Source organism: Cucurbita pepo, chromosome 17 (genome assembly GCF_057944985.1).
Source record: "Cucurbita pepo subsp. pepo isolate OVF chromosome 17, ASM5794498v1, whole genome shotgun sequence".
In the NCBI taxonomy this organism is placed as follows: Eukaryota; Viridiplantae; Streptophyta; class Magnoliopsida; order Cucurbitales; family Cucurbitaceae; genus Cucurbita; species Cucurbita pepo.
In genome coordinates, this window is record NC_141814.1 from 11,588,582 (window position 1) to 11,604,298 (window position 15,717).

At 36.5% G+C, this 15,717-nt stretch overlaps 1 protein-coding gene across 1 annotated transcript; it reads left to right on the top strand.

The window, feature by feature from the left end:
• The first annotated feature begins 3,089 nt into the window (after positions 1 to 3,089).
• Positions 3,090 to 5,037, top strand: LOC111779254 (pectinesterase-like). The gene is made up of 2 exons (XM_023659369.2): positions 3,090 to 4,143; positions 4,220 to 5,037. The coding sequence occupies exons 1-2, from the start codon at positions 3,141 to 3,143 to the stop codon at positions 4,915 to 4,917; spliced, it is 1,701 nt and encodes a 566-aa protein (XP_023515137.2). The 5' UTR covers positions 3,090 to 3,140; the 3' UTR covers positions 4,918 to 5,037.
• The last annotated feature ends 10,680 nt before the right edge of the window (positions 5,038 to 15,717 follow it).

Consider the following 15,717-nt stretch of genomic DNA (forward strand, 5'->3'; position numbering starts at 1 on the left):
AAACAAACAACTATTCTATGCATGTGCCACGGTCCCGAGGTGTACGATGCCGCCGTCGTTGTCACATGGGTGCCTTGCCCTTATCTGCAAAAGTAAAGTAGCACGAGGCTTGAGTATTTCTAGAATACTCAGTATGTGACCCTTGCCCTTATCTGCAAAAGTAAAGTAGCACGAGGCTTGAGTATTTCTAGAATACTCAGTAAGTGACTCAGGTTATGCAACAATCACATGCAATGAAATGATGGGACCTATCGTTTCGTTTTCCCTACGGTGCAATCCTAACAGATAATCGTGGACGTGTACCATATACTCTACACACAGCCCATACGTGTGAGTATGGGCTCACCAGCTAGTTCACACACCGCTGGGTCACTGTCCTTATCCAGTGGGCATACTCCGGGAGCCCCTTATGTCGGGACCCGTTAAAACTAGAACCGTCATGGTAGCACTATGCAATGCATAACGATCGTTGTCCTGCCATTGGATCCGTACCCTCGTGATGGGATGGGGGTATCCCCGAGATGCATGAACACACACAATGCATGAGGTCCCCCTATCACGTTCCATGCTTCATGTCATTCGCATTTTCAGTTCACATTTCATACACATTTATATCGGGGTTATGATTCCAGACAGTTTACCGTGTTTCATGTCATACAATTCATGCGGTTCACATTCACATATTCCATACAAACATACCATAATCATTCAAGGACCACATATCGTCACATGCATAACCTATCACATCAAACTAAGCAGCATACATAGCGTACATACATGTTCACATGATTTCATACTTAAGCATATTAAACTAGCATACAATTTAATGACATGTGCAAATCCATGGGCACATGCCAACATACAGCAAATAACGCGTAACCTACGACGAGTGAGCCACTTACTTGGTAGGCCTTAGCCGAAGTACTCCTTAGAATATAACGTAAACTCCTAGCTCCTCGTGAACGTTCTACGCCTCCGTTGGTGGTTGGTTTCTATCGGTTCATTCGTCACTTTCGTTAGTGTTTCACAAATATAATTAATTTCTCAACTTGAATTTGTTAAATACGACTTTAAAATGTAACATTTTACCTTAAACAGGGCCGAAACTAGGTCTGGGAGGGTTGAAACGATGTCAAACAGGCTGGAAATAGGCTTCTCGAGCCGAATAAGACGCTGGAGTCGAGAGGCCACCGCCGAGCCGATTAACCTGCTGGAGCCGAGGGGAGCCGCGCTGCAGACGTGCCACGTGGCACAATCAGAGAGCGACGAGTGTGCAGGGGTCTCGGGTCGAGGCGCGGGTTATCGGATTGCTCGCGGGTCTCGGGTCGTACGCGGGTGATGGGTCGTGTACAGGTGATGGGCTGTTTTGCGGGTGAAGGGCCGTTCGCGGGTGAAGGAAAAAAGTGCAGGCGGGCTGGCTTATGCGGTTTGGGCCGTGGGAACCGTCAGGATCTGGGCCAACCTAAGGGAACTAGGTTCGTTTCGGGTTGCGGGATCCGACCCTTGGGTCGGACTTCGTCCTCTTCGCTCGACTGCCTGCATGATTTTCCGGCGGCCTTTCTCTCTCCTCGACAACGTCGTCTCGACGTCCTTTTTCCCTCTTTTTTCCTCCATTCCCGAGACTCTTCTTCACCCTAACCCCGTTTTTGGTACAGATCTCGTTTGTATGGACCTCACACTCCTGGATCTGGAGGAGTTTGAAAGTCCGACGTTTCGTCTTCCTTGCCGACGGTGTTCAGCATAAGGGATTCGTCTAAAACCTACTCCTGATGTGTGTAGAGGGTTCTGGGATTACTTTTGTGATGTAAAATTGAGGTTTTGACGTCGATCTCGTATGGTTCGGCTTCACCGGAGTTCCGTCGGGGTTTTCAGTTCCTTCTCGTTTTTTTTTCACTGTTTTCGTTCTTTGCAGGTCATTTCGGGGTGGCTGAAGGTCGGGGACCAGTTCTCTGGCATCCCAGCCCTCGGCCGCCCTTTGTGGGTCGTGTGCGAGCAAAAACTCCAGCGTTCGCAGGAGTTTTCGGCTCTGCCGACAACCCCCATTATTATTATTTATTTTTATTTATTTATATATATTGGTTTCGTTACACAAGTATGAACCTCCCTTGTATTTTTTATTCATGCAACTCTTCTATTTTCCGATCCAAAATGAAGAAGAAAAAAGAAGTTGGAAACTAGAAATAAAATTATAAAAGATTTGGTTGCAATCAATTATAAAATATAGTAATATAGTGATTTCTAAATTTAGAATCGCAGTCCGGTTTTGCATTTAAGTATCTTGTAAGATATTGTTACCCTAGTCATCACATTTTCATTTTCGTTCTCACTCTTTTATTAATTCAATTGGAACCGTGCGCGGAGTCCAAGTTTGATGGAAGATGAATAGTTTTATTCTTTCTCTTTTCTAACTTATGCAATTTCTTTTGTTCATCGAACTTATTAGATTAAAAAAATTCAATTCTTTCGTCTACTCGATTTCATTTAAATTCAATTCAAACCCATTGAAAAAAACTATTCTTTCTAATTGATCTAATTCGAAATTCGATAAATTTTACCACCAACAACATAGTTCATAGGATAAACATCTAAACAAAAAAAAAGCTCTCTAAACCCTCTAATTAATTCAATTCAAAATTTCAAAATTAGATGAATTTTATGACGAACAATCTATGAGTAGTTCATAAGATAAATTGAAGCAAAATTAGTAGTGTTCTTATGCTATTATATTAGTATAATTAAACAAATTGTTCGAGCTATAAATATATTAATTTTATCTGACTTAATTAACTTCTACTTAATAATTAATGATTTTAATTTAATTAATTAACGTAATCACCGAAGATTCTGAACACAAAATTAGCTAAAATTAATCAAATATAATCCTAAATTTAGAAAAAATCAGTACTCACCAGCTAAATTTAGAGAGAAAAATCAAAATTTTATTTAAAAAAAAAAAAAAATTACCGGTACAGAATTCTCCAACTTTAACTATATTAACGGTAGTGTCGGAAATTAGTTAAAATCTTCAACTATAAAAACAGTCCATTGTTGAACAGAAGACATCAAGCAATTATTCAGCTTCCCATTTCCCATTACCCAACAAAAAAAGGAAAAAAATAAGTAAAAAAAAAAGAATAAACATGGCATATGACCGCGGTGGGTGCAAGAACAAAATTGCTACCTTTGTGATGTCATCTCTGTTTCTAGCCGCTGTGGCGGTGGCGGCCGACAATGTCGACGGCAATGCTAGTGGTGGCGGTACGGCGGGTGACGTTGTGTCCACCGCAGCAGTTAAGTCTCTGTGTCAACCAACATCTTATCGCGAAACCTGCGAAAAAGTTCTGGTGAATGCAACTAAAGACTCAAAAGATCCACGAGACTTGATCAAGGCAGGATTCCATTATGCCGTTGATCAACTCAAATTGGCCATTGCAAATTCCCCCACTTTGAAAGAATCAGCTACTGACCCAATGGCTAAGCAAGCGGTTGATGCGTGTGAAGAGCTCATTGATCATGCGGTTGACGATCTTTTAACGTCATTTGATAAAGTCACTGATAGTTTTACTGTGAATAGAATCTCTAATTATATTGAGACAATTAGGCTTTGGTTGAGTGGCGCATTGACGTATCAAGAAACTTGTTTGGATGGCTTCAAGAATGTCCCTGGTGATACTGGGGAAAAGATGACCAATTTGTTGAAGACGTCTAGAGAAATGACCATCAATGGGTTGTCGATGGTGGGTGAGGTTACAGCCATTGTGACCTCTTTGTGGCGTGCATTGGGGCTTCAATCATTTGGGCGACAACTTAGAGTAGACGAGTACGATGAGGAAGAGCCATCATGGGTCAATGATAGGCGGGGGCTACTCCAAGCCACTGGTGCTAACGTTAACGCCGATCTGATAGTGGCTAAAGATGGAAGTGGAAAGTATACGACAATCACTGAAGCTCTTCAAGAGGTCCCGAAGTTTAGCAATAAAACCTTTATTATTTATGTTAAGGAAGGAGTTTATGAAGAGCAAGTATTGGTTGACAAATCCATGACCTATGTCATGATGATTGGAGATGGAATGGATAAGACCAAGATCACTGGTAGCAAGAATTTCAAGGATGGAGTAAACACGTTCAAAACTGCTACCGTTGGTAAGTTAGCATTTAGTTTATGATCACATTCTTATGAATTCAACCAAGTGATAACATGTTTTCATATTCTTAACAGCGGTGGATGGGGTCAACTTCATTGGAAAAGACTTATGTTTCGAGAATTCGGCTGGGGCCGAAAAACATCAGGCCGTGGCACTTCGAGTTCAATCCGACATGTCCATCTTCTACAATTGTAGAATGGATGGCTATCAAGATACTCTCTACGCCCACACCCACCGTCAATTCTACCGAGATTGCATCATCACTGGCACCATCGACTTCATCTTTGGCAACGCTGCTGTCGTGTTCCAGAATTGTAAGATCTTTGTGAGGAAGCCATTAGAGAATCAACAATGCATTGTCACTGCCCAAGGCCGAACCGAGAGGAAAGAGCCCACCGGTATCATACTCCAGAACTGCGTCATCTCTTCCGACCCTGAGTACTTTCCTGTTCGCCATATCAGCAAGTCCTACCTTGGCCGCCCATGGAAGGAATACTCAAGAACCATCATCATGCAATGCCAAATCGACGACTTGATACAACCTGAAGGGTGGCTTCCATGGGAAGCCGATTTTGGTCTGAAGACTCTGTTTTACTCAGAGTTCGAAAATAGAGGACCTGGTGCAGCAACGCAGAATCGAGTTAAGTGGAGGGGAATTAAACAAATCTCAGCAAAGCACGCCCTTGACTTCACCCCTGCATTCTTTATTCATGGTAATAGTTGGATCAAGCGCACTGGAGTACCATATAGTCCGGGCATGATGGTAGTGTAAAACTGTTCGATCTATGGCTATTTAGTCCTAGAATTTTAGGAGTGGAATTTAATTTTTTTATAATAACATTCATCTCTTATTGAGAAAATAATTCATTAATAAAATATAATTTTTTGGTTATTTTAATAATAGCTATTACTATAAAATATAATTTTAGTCGTTTTTAATAATGTGTTGGTTTATACTGTTCGTTTATTTTAATTTTTGTAAAAAAAAAAAAAAAAAAAAAAAAACATTTATAGGGTGTGGAAACCTTCTCCTAGTAGCGTTTGAGGAGAAGCCCGAAAGAAATTCTAAAGAGGACAATATCTGCTAGCTGTGGATTTGGGTCGTTACAAATGGTATCGCCAGACATCGGGCGATGTGCCAGCCTTCTCGCTGTTCCCTGAAGGGAGTAGACATGAGGTGGTGTGCTAATAAGGACGCTAGGCTCCAAAGGGGGGTGGATTTGTAGGCGATCCCACATCGATTGGAGGAAAGAATGCCAGCGAGGATGCTGGGCCACGAAGGGGGGTGGATTGTGATGTCTCCCACATTGGTTGGGCCCCGTGGTTTGCTTCGGAACAAAACAATTAGAATTAGGCTCGTTGAACTGAATGTGTATTATCCAGATATCTACAAACATTTCATTCGGGAAAAGTTTTCTCAACAATGTCTTTGTCATTTGATCCAATAGCTCTCCGTTAGATAGGTCCCATAATAATCAACCATCCGAAGCATAATGATCTCGTCTGTAATGCATTGTATGTCCCATAATAGGTCCCATTCTTCTACCCTAGATCTGGCGGTTACAAATAAATTTATATTAAAAATATGGGACTAAATTTAATCATTTAAACTAAAAAAGAAATTAAAATGAAAAATGGTTATAAATTTCAAAATATAAAAAAAAAAAAATAATTTTAATCACTTATGAAGGAAATTAAAATAAAAAATGGTTATAAATTTCAAAATATAAAAATAAAAAAAAATTATTTTAATCACTTATGAGCTTTCAAACATATAAAAAAAATATAATCTTAACCAACAAATATAATCTTAACCAAAAAATAAAAAGATTTCAATTTCAAAATAACAAGATCTTTATATTTTAGTTTTGATCCTTTTCATTTGCAAACATATCAGGGCGAGATTAAATATATGACGAGGTTACTCGATATTGTAATAATCGTTGATCGATAAGAAGAATATCGAGCTCTTCAAGAATGTATCAATAAATATATGACGAGGTTACTGGATATTGTAATAATGGTTTGTGTCTATAGCATCATCATTTGTTAGAATCGAATATCTGCGAGATCCGAGTCACAATTTGACATGTGACATTCAAAGTATTCAATAAAGACATGACATTCAAAGTGTTCAATAAAGATGTCAAAGTGTTCAATAAAGATGTTACCTCAAAGTGTTAAGTATCTAAGAATCGAAACACTTTGACTTCGGTTAAGGTCTTATCGAGTTGAGCAATGATTTCTCCATAATCCGCTTTTTTTTCAACTTATGATAGCTAACATGTCCCAATCTTGCATGCCATAGATCTGTCATCTCATTCTTTCGGGTTTTGTGAACATAGGCAGACTCTATAAACAGACTCCGCTCTTCGTCCTTCTATTGTCTTTCCTATTATCTTAACGATAGACTTTACATCTTTTGACCCAAACAAGACGTAGTTTCTGATGTTGTTAGTTGTCACTTACGACAAGTTCTCCTTTATACTCGGTACATGATACACTTTAAGACCTTTGTTAAGGTCGTATCGAGTTGAGACATTCCGATTCCGAGTTGTGATACACTTTAAGACCTTTGTTTAGGTCGTATCGAGTTGAGACATTCCAATTCCGAGTTGAAATCTAGGTGAAAGGATTAAAAAATCATGAGGCCCTCCACCAATGGGAATATCCCGTGAATGTCGGGATATGACCCCTTACAAGAATTGACCGATGTCACTAAAATACGAAGCCCTAAAGCCACGAGAAGAGAGAGAATGCAAACTTCCCGAGCATTGTCCTTTGCACAAAATAATCGTTTAAGGACCACCAAGTTGTATCAATTTCTTTCATTCACTCGATTTCATTCTAAATAATATTAATATATGAAATATCGCTAAAAATATATATTTCTAAATAAAAAAAATATATAGTACCTCTTTTATTTTATTTCATAGCCAACTTTTCTTTTTTTTTGTTCAATGAATCATTTGAAACAAAACAAAAATCGAAACAACAAGAATCAATATTTTATTCAATTCAAAATTATCGAAATAAATTATTCTTTCTTACTAAGTAACGCATAATATTCTCTCAACACAACAAAATGGTCGAACACGAAAAAATTAAAATAGCTCGTAAATAATTCACATAAGAGTGAATTTTATTAAAATCAATAACTAAAGAAATAACTATAAGTGGCACATCTAAACCCTAAATCCTAAACATTCCTAAAAAAAAGAATGTCTGACAAAACAAAATCCTTTGAACATAGCTCAAAGACGAGACCTAAATGCCACTGAATCTGCTGCAGCTACATATTTACATCCTATGAACAAAGCTAAAACCTAAGACCAACCAATTCCATCGTCGCCCCCATCCGTTCATCCATCCATCGCTCGCGTTCTTCGTTCGTTCTTTCATTCATAGTGTCCTTCCCCTTGATTATCTACATTCACATTCATATAAGAATCATCATCGAGAAACAATACATCATTTTTCGAACTAAAAAAGTAGAGAGAGTTAGTAAAGATGGCGGCTACCATAAATTTGTGGCAATGTAGAAGCATAGTAGTCTACTAGATGAGTAGCTGGTGGATATAACATGGATTGAACAGCTTGATCAAAATCTTGCACCTGCTCAATACAACAAACGATTCGTAGGAATCGAATCAAATCGAATCGAATCAAATCATACATAAACAATCTTAAATAAACTCACCTGCAACTCGTTTTGGAAATTGAAATTCAGAGGATAATCGAACTGCAAAGAATCAGGATAGTTTCCAAGAGCATAGATATCGTTGATATCATGAAATTGAACATTATCCAATTGGTAATTCATGTTATAATCAACAATGTTTGGGAGAGCACCATTGGAGTAATTATTGATACTCAAACCTCCAAAAGTGTTACCCATCATAGGATGAAAGCTATTACCATTGTCATTGCCATAACCATTGCCATCAATGTTAGATATCACTAATTGATGATAAGATAGCATTGGAGGAGTAAAATTGTCAACCATAACAGGTAAACATGAAGCTGCATTTGATGATTGCCCTCCAAAAGGGTCAATGACATTCATCGTATTCGAATAGGGAAGATCGTTCCACGGGTCGAACGAAGATGGCATCAACACTATGTCTTGTTCTATAAGATGGGTATCATCAAATTGAGAAAAGACTTGATTTTGCATTGGTTCTTGAAGAGTATGGGTTTGGAGAGGTGGCTGTGTATTAGGGTTTATGGAAATTGAATGGCTTTGGTGAGGAAGAATAGCATTAGGGCAAGTGGAAATGGCTGTGTTATTGAGAATTTGATGGATATTGGATTCTTCATTGATCTGTTTGCGAGGTACTGATTTGGTGGAGGGTTTTGATAACTTTTCCTCTTCTTTGTTGTTCGAGTGTTTAAGATATAATCGATGTTTCTGCACCGAAAAGTTATGTTAGATCAAACAATTCACAAGAATGAAAACAAAAATAGAAAGAAAGACAAAAAAAAATTTACTTGAAGATGGCTCGCAACGTTTTCTCGCGTAACGTATGGAAATTTCCGTCTCATCTCCTCCAAAATCTTCTTCGGAACTCGCTCTGCAATTAGGGTTTAGGGTTTAGGGTTAATAATTTGCCACTAGGGTTTAGGGTAAATTTAAGAACTTACTCTCGTTCGAAGATTGGTTATAATATTCAAGAAAACATTGATGAAGCTCTGGCGTCCATATGAGACGTTCCTTCTTCTCTCCATTCCGACGATGATAATAACCATTCTTCTTCTTGGAAGATTTAGCGTTCAAAGAACTGTTTCTTCTGGTCCGATCATCGATTACGGGCAAGATTCCAACTCGTCCATCGACATCGCCGGAGGAATGGGGAACGCCGACCGGGTTTACATCCGCCGAGACAAAGGAAGGGTTGTCCTTCGATGGTTGATTAGGCGCAGTGGGTTGAACAATATAATCAGCGCCGCCGCCATGAACATCAAACCCATCGGAGGGGACATCATCGGAGAAATCAGGAAGAATCATCACTGCATAAAGAAACAAATAAGAACAAAAACTCATAATTTGGTGGAAAAATAAGAACTTTTGAGAGATTGAGCTTAGAGAGCACCGCCCGCCGCCCGCCGCCAGCCGCCAGCCGCCAGATGAGTATTGAGAATCTGGAATGTAAATACCAAATCTCAACCCCTTAGAAGAGGCTTTTAGTAAACGACCCTAAAAAAAATCCTAATTTTAAGGAATTTAAACCTTCTGTATACTATTTTCCTGATACTAATTAAATGAACTCTAAATTTAATTTAATTTTTTAATTTTAAATTTAACGAGTCTCAATAATATTTTTAAACCTTTAAAAAATTTAAAGATATTTTTACCGTTAATTTTGAATAAATAAAAAATAAAATATTACGTTTTCGAAGTTCGAAGTATATGATTGGTTACCCGACCAAATCTTTTATGTCAATTTTGTTACTAGTTAAAATAATTTGAAAAACAATATTTATTAAAAAATTTAGAATTGGTACATAGTTTAATAAAACATAAAACCTAGTACATAGCTGATAAGAGTTTTATTAAATAAATTTTTAAAAAATCAACACGATAAAAAAAATTTAAAATAGGAGAGAATATAGCAACAATTCTCGATACAAAAGAACTTCAAAATTAAAGGGCTAAACTTGTAATTTACGTTAAGATATCGATGAATATCAATAAAAACTAAAAAGATTAATAAAATAATACTATTTTTAAATCGGAGATATCATTCAAATAAGAAACGCTTAGATTATATATATACGCTCTTGCATGGTAATAGTTGGTCAAGCACACGGGAGTAGCATATAGTCCTGGCATGATGGTAGTGTAAAACGAGTAAATAACATTGATCTAGAAAATAATTCATTAATAAAATATAATTTTTTAGTACGTTTATTTTAATTTTTTTTTTTAAAAAACTATCATTTTCCAATTTAAAATTTATATTAAGAATACCGTACTAAATTTAATCATTTAAACTAAAAAAGAAATTAAAAAAGAAATTATATCTTATCGTATTGAGCATGGATTTCTCCATAATCAGCTTAACTTATGGTAGCTAATATAAGCCTCAACTTAAGGTAGCTAACATGTCCCATCAACTTATGATAGCTAATATGTCTGGCATGTCATAGATCTGTGGTTCTTTCGGGCTTCAACTTATGGTAGCTAACATGTCCCAATCTTGCATGTCATAGATCTGTCGTCTCATTCTTTCGGATATGTGTCGTCTCATTCTTTTGGATCTTGAACATAGGCAGACTCTATAGACTCCACCCTTCGTTCTTTTATTGTCGACTTTTCTATTATCTTAACAGACTTTTACCTCTTCTGGCTCGTTCTTCTATTGTCGACTTTCCTATTATCTTAACAGACTTTTACATCTTTTGGCTCGTTCTTCTACTGTCGACTTTCCTATTATCTTAATAGACTTTTACATCTTCTGGCCCAAACAAGACGTAGTTTCTATGTTGTTATTAGTTGTAGCACTTACAACAAGTTCCGAGTTGAAACATTATACACTTTAAGACCTTTGTTAAGGTCGTATCGAGTTGAGACATTCCGAGTTGAAATCTAAGTGAAAGGATCAAAAAATCATGAGGCCCTCCACCATTGGGAATATCGCGTGAAAATAATCGTTTAACGACCACCAAGTCGTATCAATTTCTTTCCTTCACTCACTCGATTTCATTCTAAATAATACCAATATATTAAAGATGGCTAAAAACATATATTTCTAAATATAAAAATATAGTACTTTTCTATTTTATTTCATGTCATTTTAATATTCTAAAAATATATATTTTTAAATAAAAAAAAATATAGTACCTCTTTTATTTTATTTCATTTCTAAATAAAAAAAATATTCTAAAAATATATATTTTTAAATAAAAAAAAATATAGTACCTCTTTTATTTTATTTCATTTCTAAATAAAAAAAAATATAGTACCTCATTTATTTTATTTAATTTCTAAATAAAAAAATATAGTACTTTTTATTTTCGTCATTTTAAGAGTTAAAAATATATATTTCTAAATAATTTATTTTATTTTTGTTACCAAGAGGTTAAAAATATATATTTCTAAATAAAACAATATAATAACTTTTAGAATATATATTTCTAAATAATTTATTTTATTTCATTGTCATTTTAAGAGAGTTTAAAAATATATATTTCTAAATAAAACAATATAATAACTTTTATAAGTATTGTCTGTTTTTTTTGTTCCATTAACATTTTTTTTTTCAATATTTTTTTATTAAATAATTTATTATTTTGAATTGAATAAAATCTTGATTCTCATTGTTTCGATTTTTTTTTTTTTTTTTTTTTTTTTTTTTTTTTTGTTTTAAAAAACTTTCAAATAAAACCAATAACTAAATTTATTAAAATCAATAACTAAAGAAATAATACTGTGCCACATCTAACATTCCTAGAAGAAAGAAAGACAAGACCTAAATGAATCTGCTGCAGCTACATATTTACATCCTATGAACAAAGCTAAAACCTAAGACCAACCGATTCCATCGTCGCGCCCCCATCCGTTATTTCCATCCATCGCTCGCGTTCTTCGTCCGTTCTTTCACTCGTAGTGTTCTTCCTCTCGATTATCTACATTCACATTCATATAAGAATCATAATCAAGAAACGATGCATCGTTTTTCGAACTAAAAAATAGAGTCAGTAAAGATGGCGGCTACCATAAATTTGTGGCAATGTAGAAGCATAGTAGTCTACTAGATGAGTAGCTGGTGGATATAACAGGGATTGAACAGCTTGATCAAAATCTTGCACCTGCTCAATACAACAAACGATTCGTATAAATCAAATCAAATCGAATCGAATCATATATAAACAATCTTAAATGTACCAACCTGCAACTCGTTTTGGACATTGGAATTCAAAGGATAATCGAACAGCAAAGGATCAGGATACGTTCCAAGAGCATAGATATTGTGGATATCATAAACTTGAACATTATCCAATTGGAAATTCATGTTATAATCATTAATATTTGGGAGAGCACCAATGGAGTAATTATCGATACTCGAATCTCCAAAAGTGTTACCCATCATAGGATAAAAGCTATTACCATTGCCATAACCATAACCATTGGCATCAATGTTGGATATCACTAATTGATGATTAGATAGCATTGGAGGAGCAAAATTGTCAACCATAACAGGGAAACATGAAGCTGCATTTGATGATTGCCCTCCAAAAGGGTCAATGACATTCATCGTATTCGAATAGGGAAGATCGTTCCACGGGTCGAACGAAGATGGCATCAGCACTATGTCTTGTTCTATAAGATGGGTATCATCAAATTGAGAAAAGACTTGATTTTGCATTGGTTCTTGGAGAGTATGGGTATGGAGAGGTGGCTGTGTATTAGGGTTTATGGAAATTGAATGGCTTTGGTGAGGAAGAATAACATTAGGGCAAGTGGAAATGGCTGTGTTATTGAGAATTTGATGGATATTGGATTCTTCATTGATCTGTTTGCGAGGTACTGATTTGGTGGAGGGTTTTGATAACTTTTCCGGTTCTTTGTTGTTCGAGTGTTTAAGATATAATCGATGTTTCTGCATCGAAAAGTTATGTTAGATCAAACAATTCACAAGAACGAAAACAAAAATTGAAAGAAAGACAAAGAAAATTTACTTGAAGATGGCTCGCAACGTTTTCTCGCGTAACGTATGGAAATTTCCGTCTCATCTCCTCCAAAATCTTCTTCGGAACTCGCTCTACAATTATGGTTTAGGGTTTAGGATTAATAATTTGCCATTAGGGTTTAGGGTTTAGGGTTAATAATTTGCCATTAGGGTTTAGGGTAAATTTAAGAACTTACTCTCGTTCGGAGATTGGTTATAATATTCAAGAAAACATTGATGAAGCTCTGGCGTCCATATGAGACGTTCCTTCTTCTCTCCATTCCGACGATGATAATAACCATTCTTCTTCTTGGAAGATTTAGCGTTCAAAGAACTGTTTCTTCTGGTCCGATCATCGATTACGGGCAAGATTCCAACTCGTCCATCGACATCGCCGGAGGAATGGGGAACGCCGACCGGGTTTACATCCGCCGAGACAAAGGAAGGGTTGTCCTTCGATGGTTGATTAGGCGCAGTGGGTTGAACAATATAATCAGCGCCGCCGCCATGAACATCAAACCCATCGGAGGGGACATCATCGGAGAAATCAGGAAGAATCATCACTGCATAAAGAAACAAATAAGAACAAAAACTCATAATTTGGTGGAAAAATAAGAACTTTTGAGAGATTGAGCTTAGAGCACCGCCCGCCCCCGCCGCCCGCCGCCAGCCGCCAGCCGCCAGATGAGTATTGAGAGTCAAGATGGAATGTAAATACCAAATTTCAACCCCTTCGAATAGGCTTTTATAAAGGACCCTAAAAAAAATCCTAATTTTAAGGAATTTAAACCTTCGGTACTATTTTTCTGTTACTAATTAAATGAACTCTAAATTTAATTTAATTTTTTAATTTTAAATTTAACGAGTTTCAATAATATTTTTAAACTTTTAACAAATTTAAAGATATTTTTACCGTTAATTTTGAATAAATAAAAAATAAAATATTACGTTTTCGAAATTCGAAGTGTATGATTGGTTACCCGATCAAATCTTTTATGTCAATTTTGTTACTAATTAAAATAATTTGAAAAACAATATTTATTAAAAAAATTAGAATTGGTACATAGTTTAATAAAACATAAAACCTAGTAAATAGCTGATAAGAGTTCTATTAAATAAAATTTAAAAAAATCAACACGATAAAAAAAATTTAAAATAGGAGAGAATATAGCAACAAGGGCTAAACTTGTAATTTACATTAAGATATCGATGAATATCAATAAAAGTAATACACTTATATTCTATATATACGCTCGTGTTTTCACCGAAAAAATGATTTGAAAAATTTAGAAGTTTTTGACTTTTTTGAGTATCAGATGTCAATGGTCAATGACTTCCCCAAACTGCTTGATCGATCGACTACCGATGACCCAACACTCCAAGATGTTTGTAAGTTCATTCTAAATTTTACTCAAATTTCATGTTTTTTTTTTCCCTTTATTGAGTTCTTTATCTCTTATTCGAGGTTCACTAGATATTAATTCTGGCGACTTGGAGACTGCCGCCCTCCATGAATTTGCCAGAGGAGGGGGTTCCTCAGCCACGTGCGGTGGAGAAGTAGAAACCACACATTTCGACTCTGAACGTTTAAAGACGATCGAACGACGAGAAGAATTCAAAAAACAACGATTCGTTTGGACGAATGAACTCCATGAAATATTCATTCACGCTTTCAATACTTTAGACAGTAAGTGCCCTGATGATACTCAACAACATTAACTAGCTCGAGTTATTTCAAACCTTGACTAATTCATTATTTGATTAATGTAGAAGCAGTTCCAAGGAAGATTTTAGAGTTTATGAGAAATCATGGCGTTCGAAATATCACTAGAGCCATTGTTGGTAGCCACCTTCAGGTATATATAGATATAGATTTGAATTATTTGGGTTAATTTTGAAGCTAATGTATAATTATAAGTGCAGAAATATCGGTTGCATCTTAAAAGATATGATCTTAAGGTTGATAAATCTTTTAAAGACGACGACGTAAGTTCATGTCCTTCATTAGATATCCAACAAGAAGCCCTGGAACGGGAGGAACATCCTCAGCCTATAATGGAAGCATCAGGACAAGCATCGAATCTCCAACTCGACATGTTATTTTTGAAGTGTTATGAGACACAAAAACATGTTTTCCATCCAAACCCATGGTTGAATCAGGAAGCCCTAGAACGGGAGAAACATCCTCGGCCTGTAACAGAAGCATCAGGACAAGCATTGGATCTCCAACCTAACACGTTATTTTCAGAGTGTTGTCAGACACAAGAGCATGTTTTTGATCCAAACTCATGGTCGAATCAGGAAGCCCTTGAACGGGAGGAATATCCTCGGCTTGTAATGGAAGCATCAGGACAAGTATCGAATCTCCAACCCAACACGTTATTTTCAGAGTGTTATCAGACACAAGAACATGTTTTCAATCCAAACTCATGGTCGAATCAGGAAGCCCTAGAACGGGAGGAACATCCTTGGCCTGTCATAGAAGCATCAGGACAAGTATTGAATCTCCAACCCAACACGTTATTTTCGGAGTGTTATCAGACACAAGAACATGTTTTCAATCCAAACCCATGGTCGAATCAGGAAGCCCTAGAACGGGAGGAACATCCTTGGCCTGTCATGGAAGCATCAGGTCAAGTATCGAATCTCCAACCCAACACGTTATTTTCGGAGTGTTATCAGACACAAGAACATGTTTTCAATCCAAACCCATGGTCGAATCAGGGAGCCCTAGAACAGGAGGAACATCCTTGGCCTGTAATGGAAGCATCAGGACAAGTATCGAATCTCCAACCCAACACGTTATTTTCAGAGTGTTATCAAACACAAGAACATGTTTTCAATCCAAACCCATGGTCGAATCAGGAAGCCCTAGAACGGGAGGAACATCCTTGGCCTGT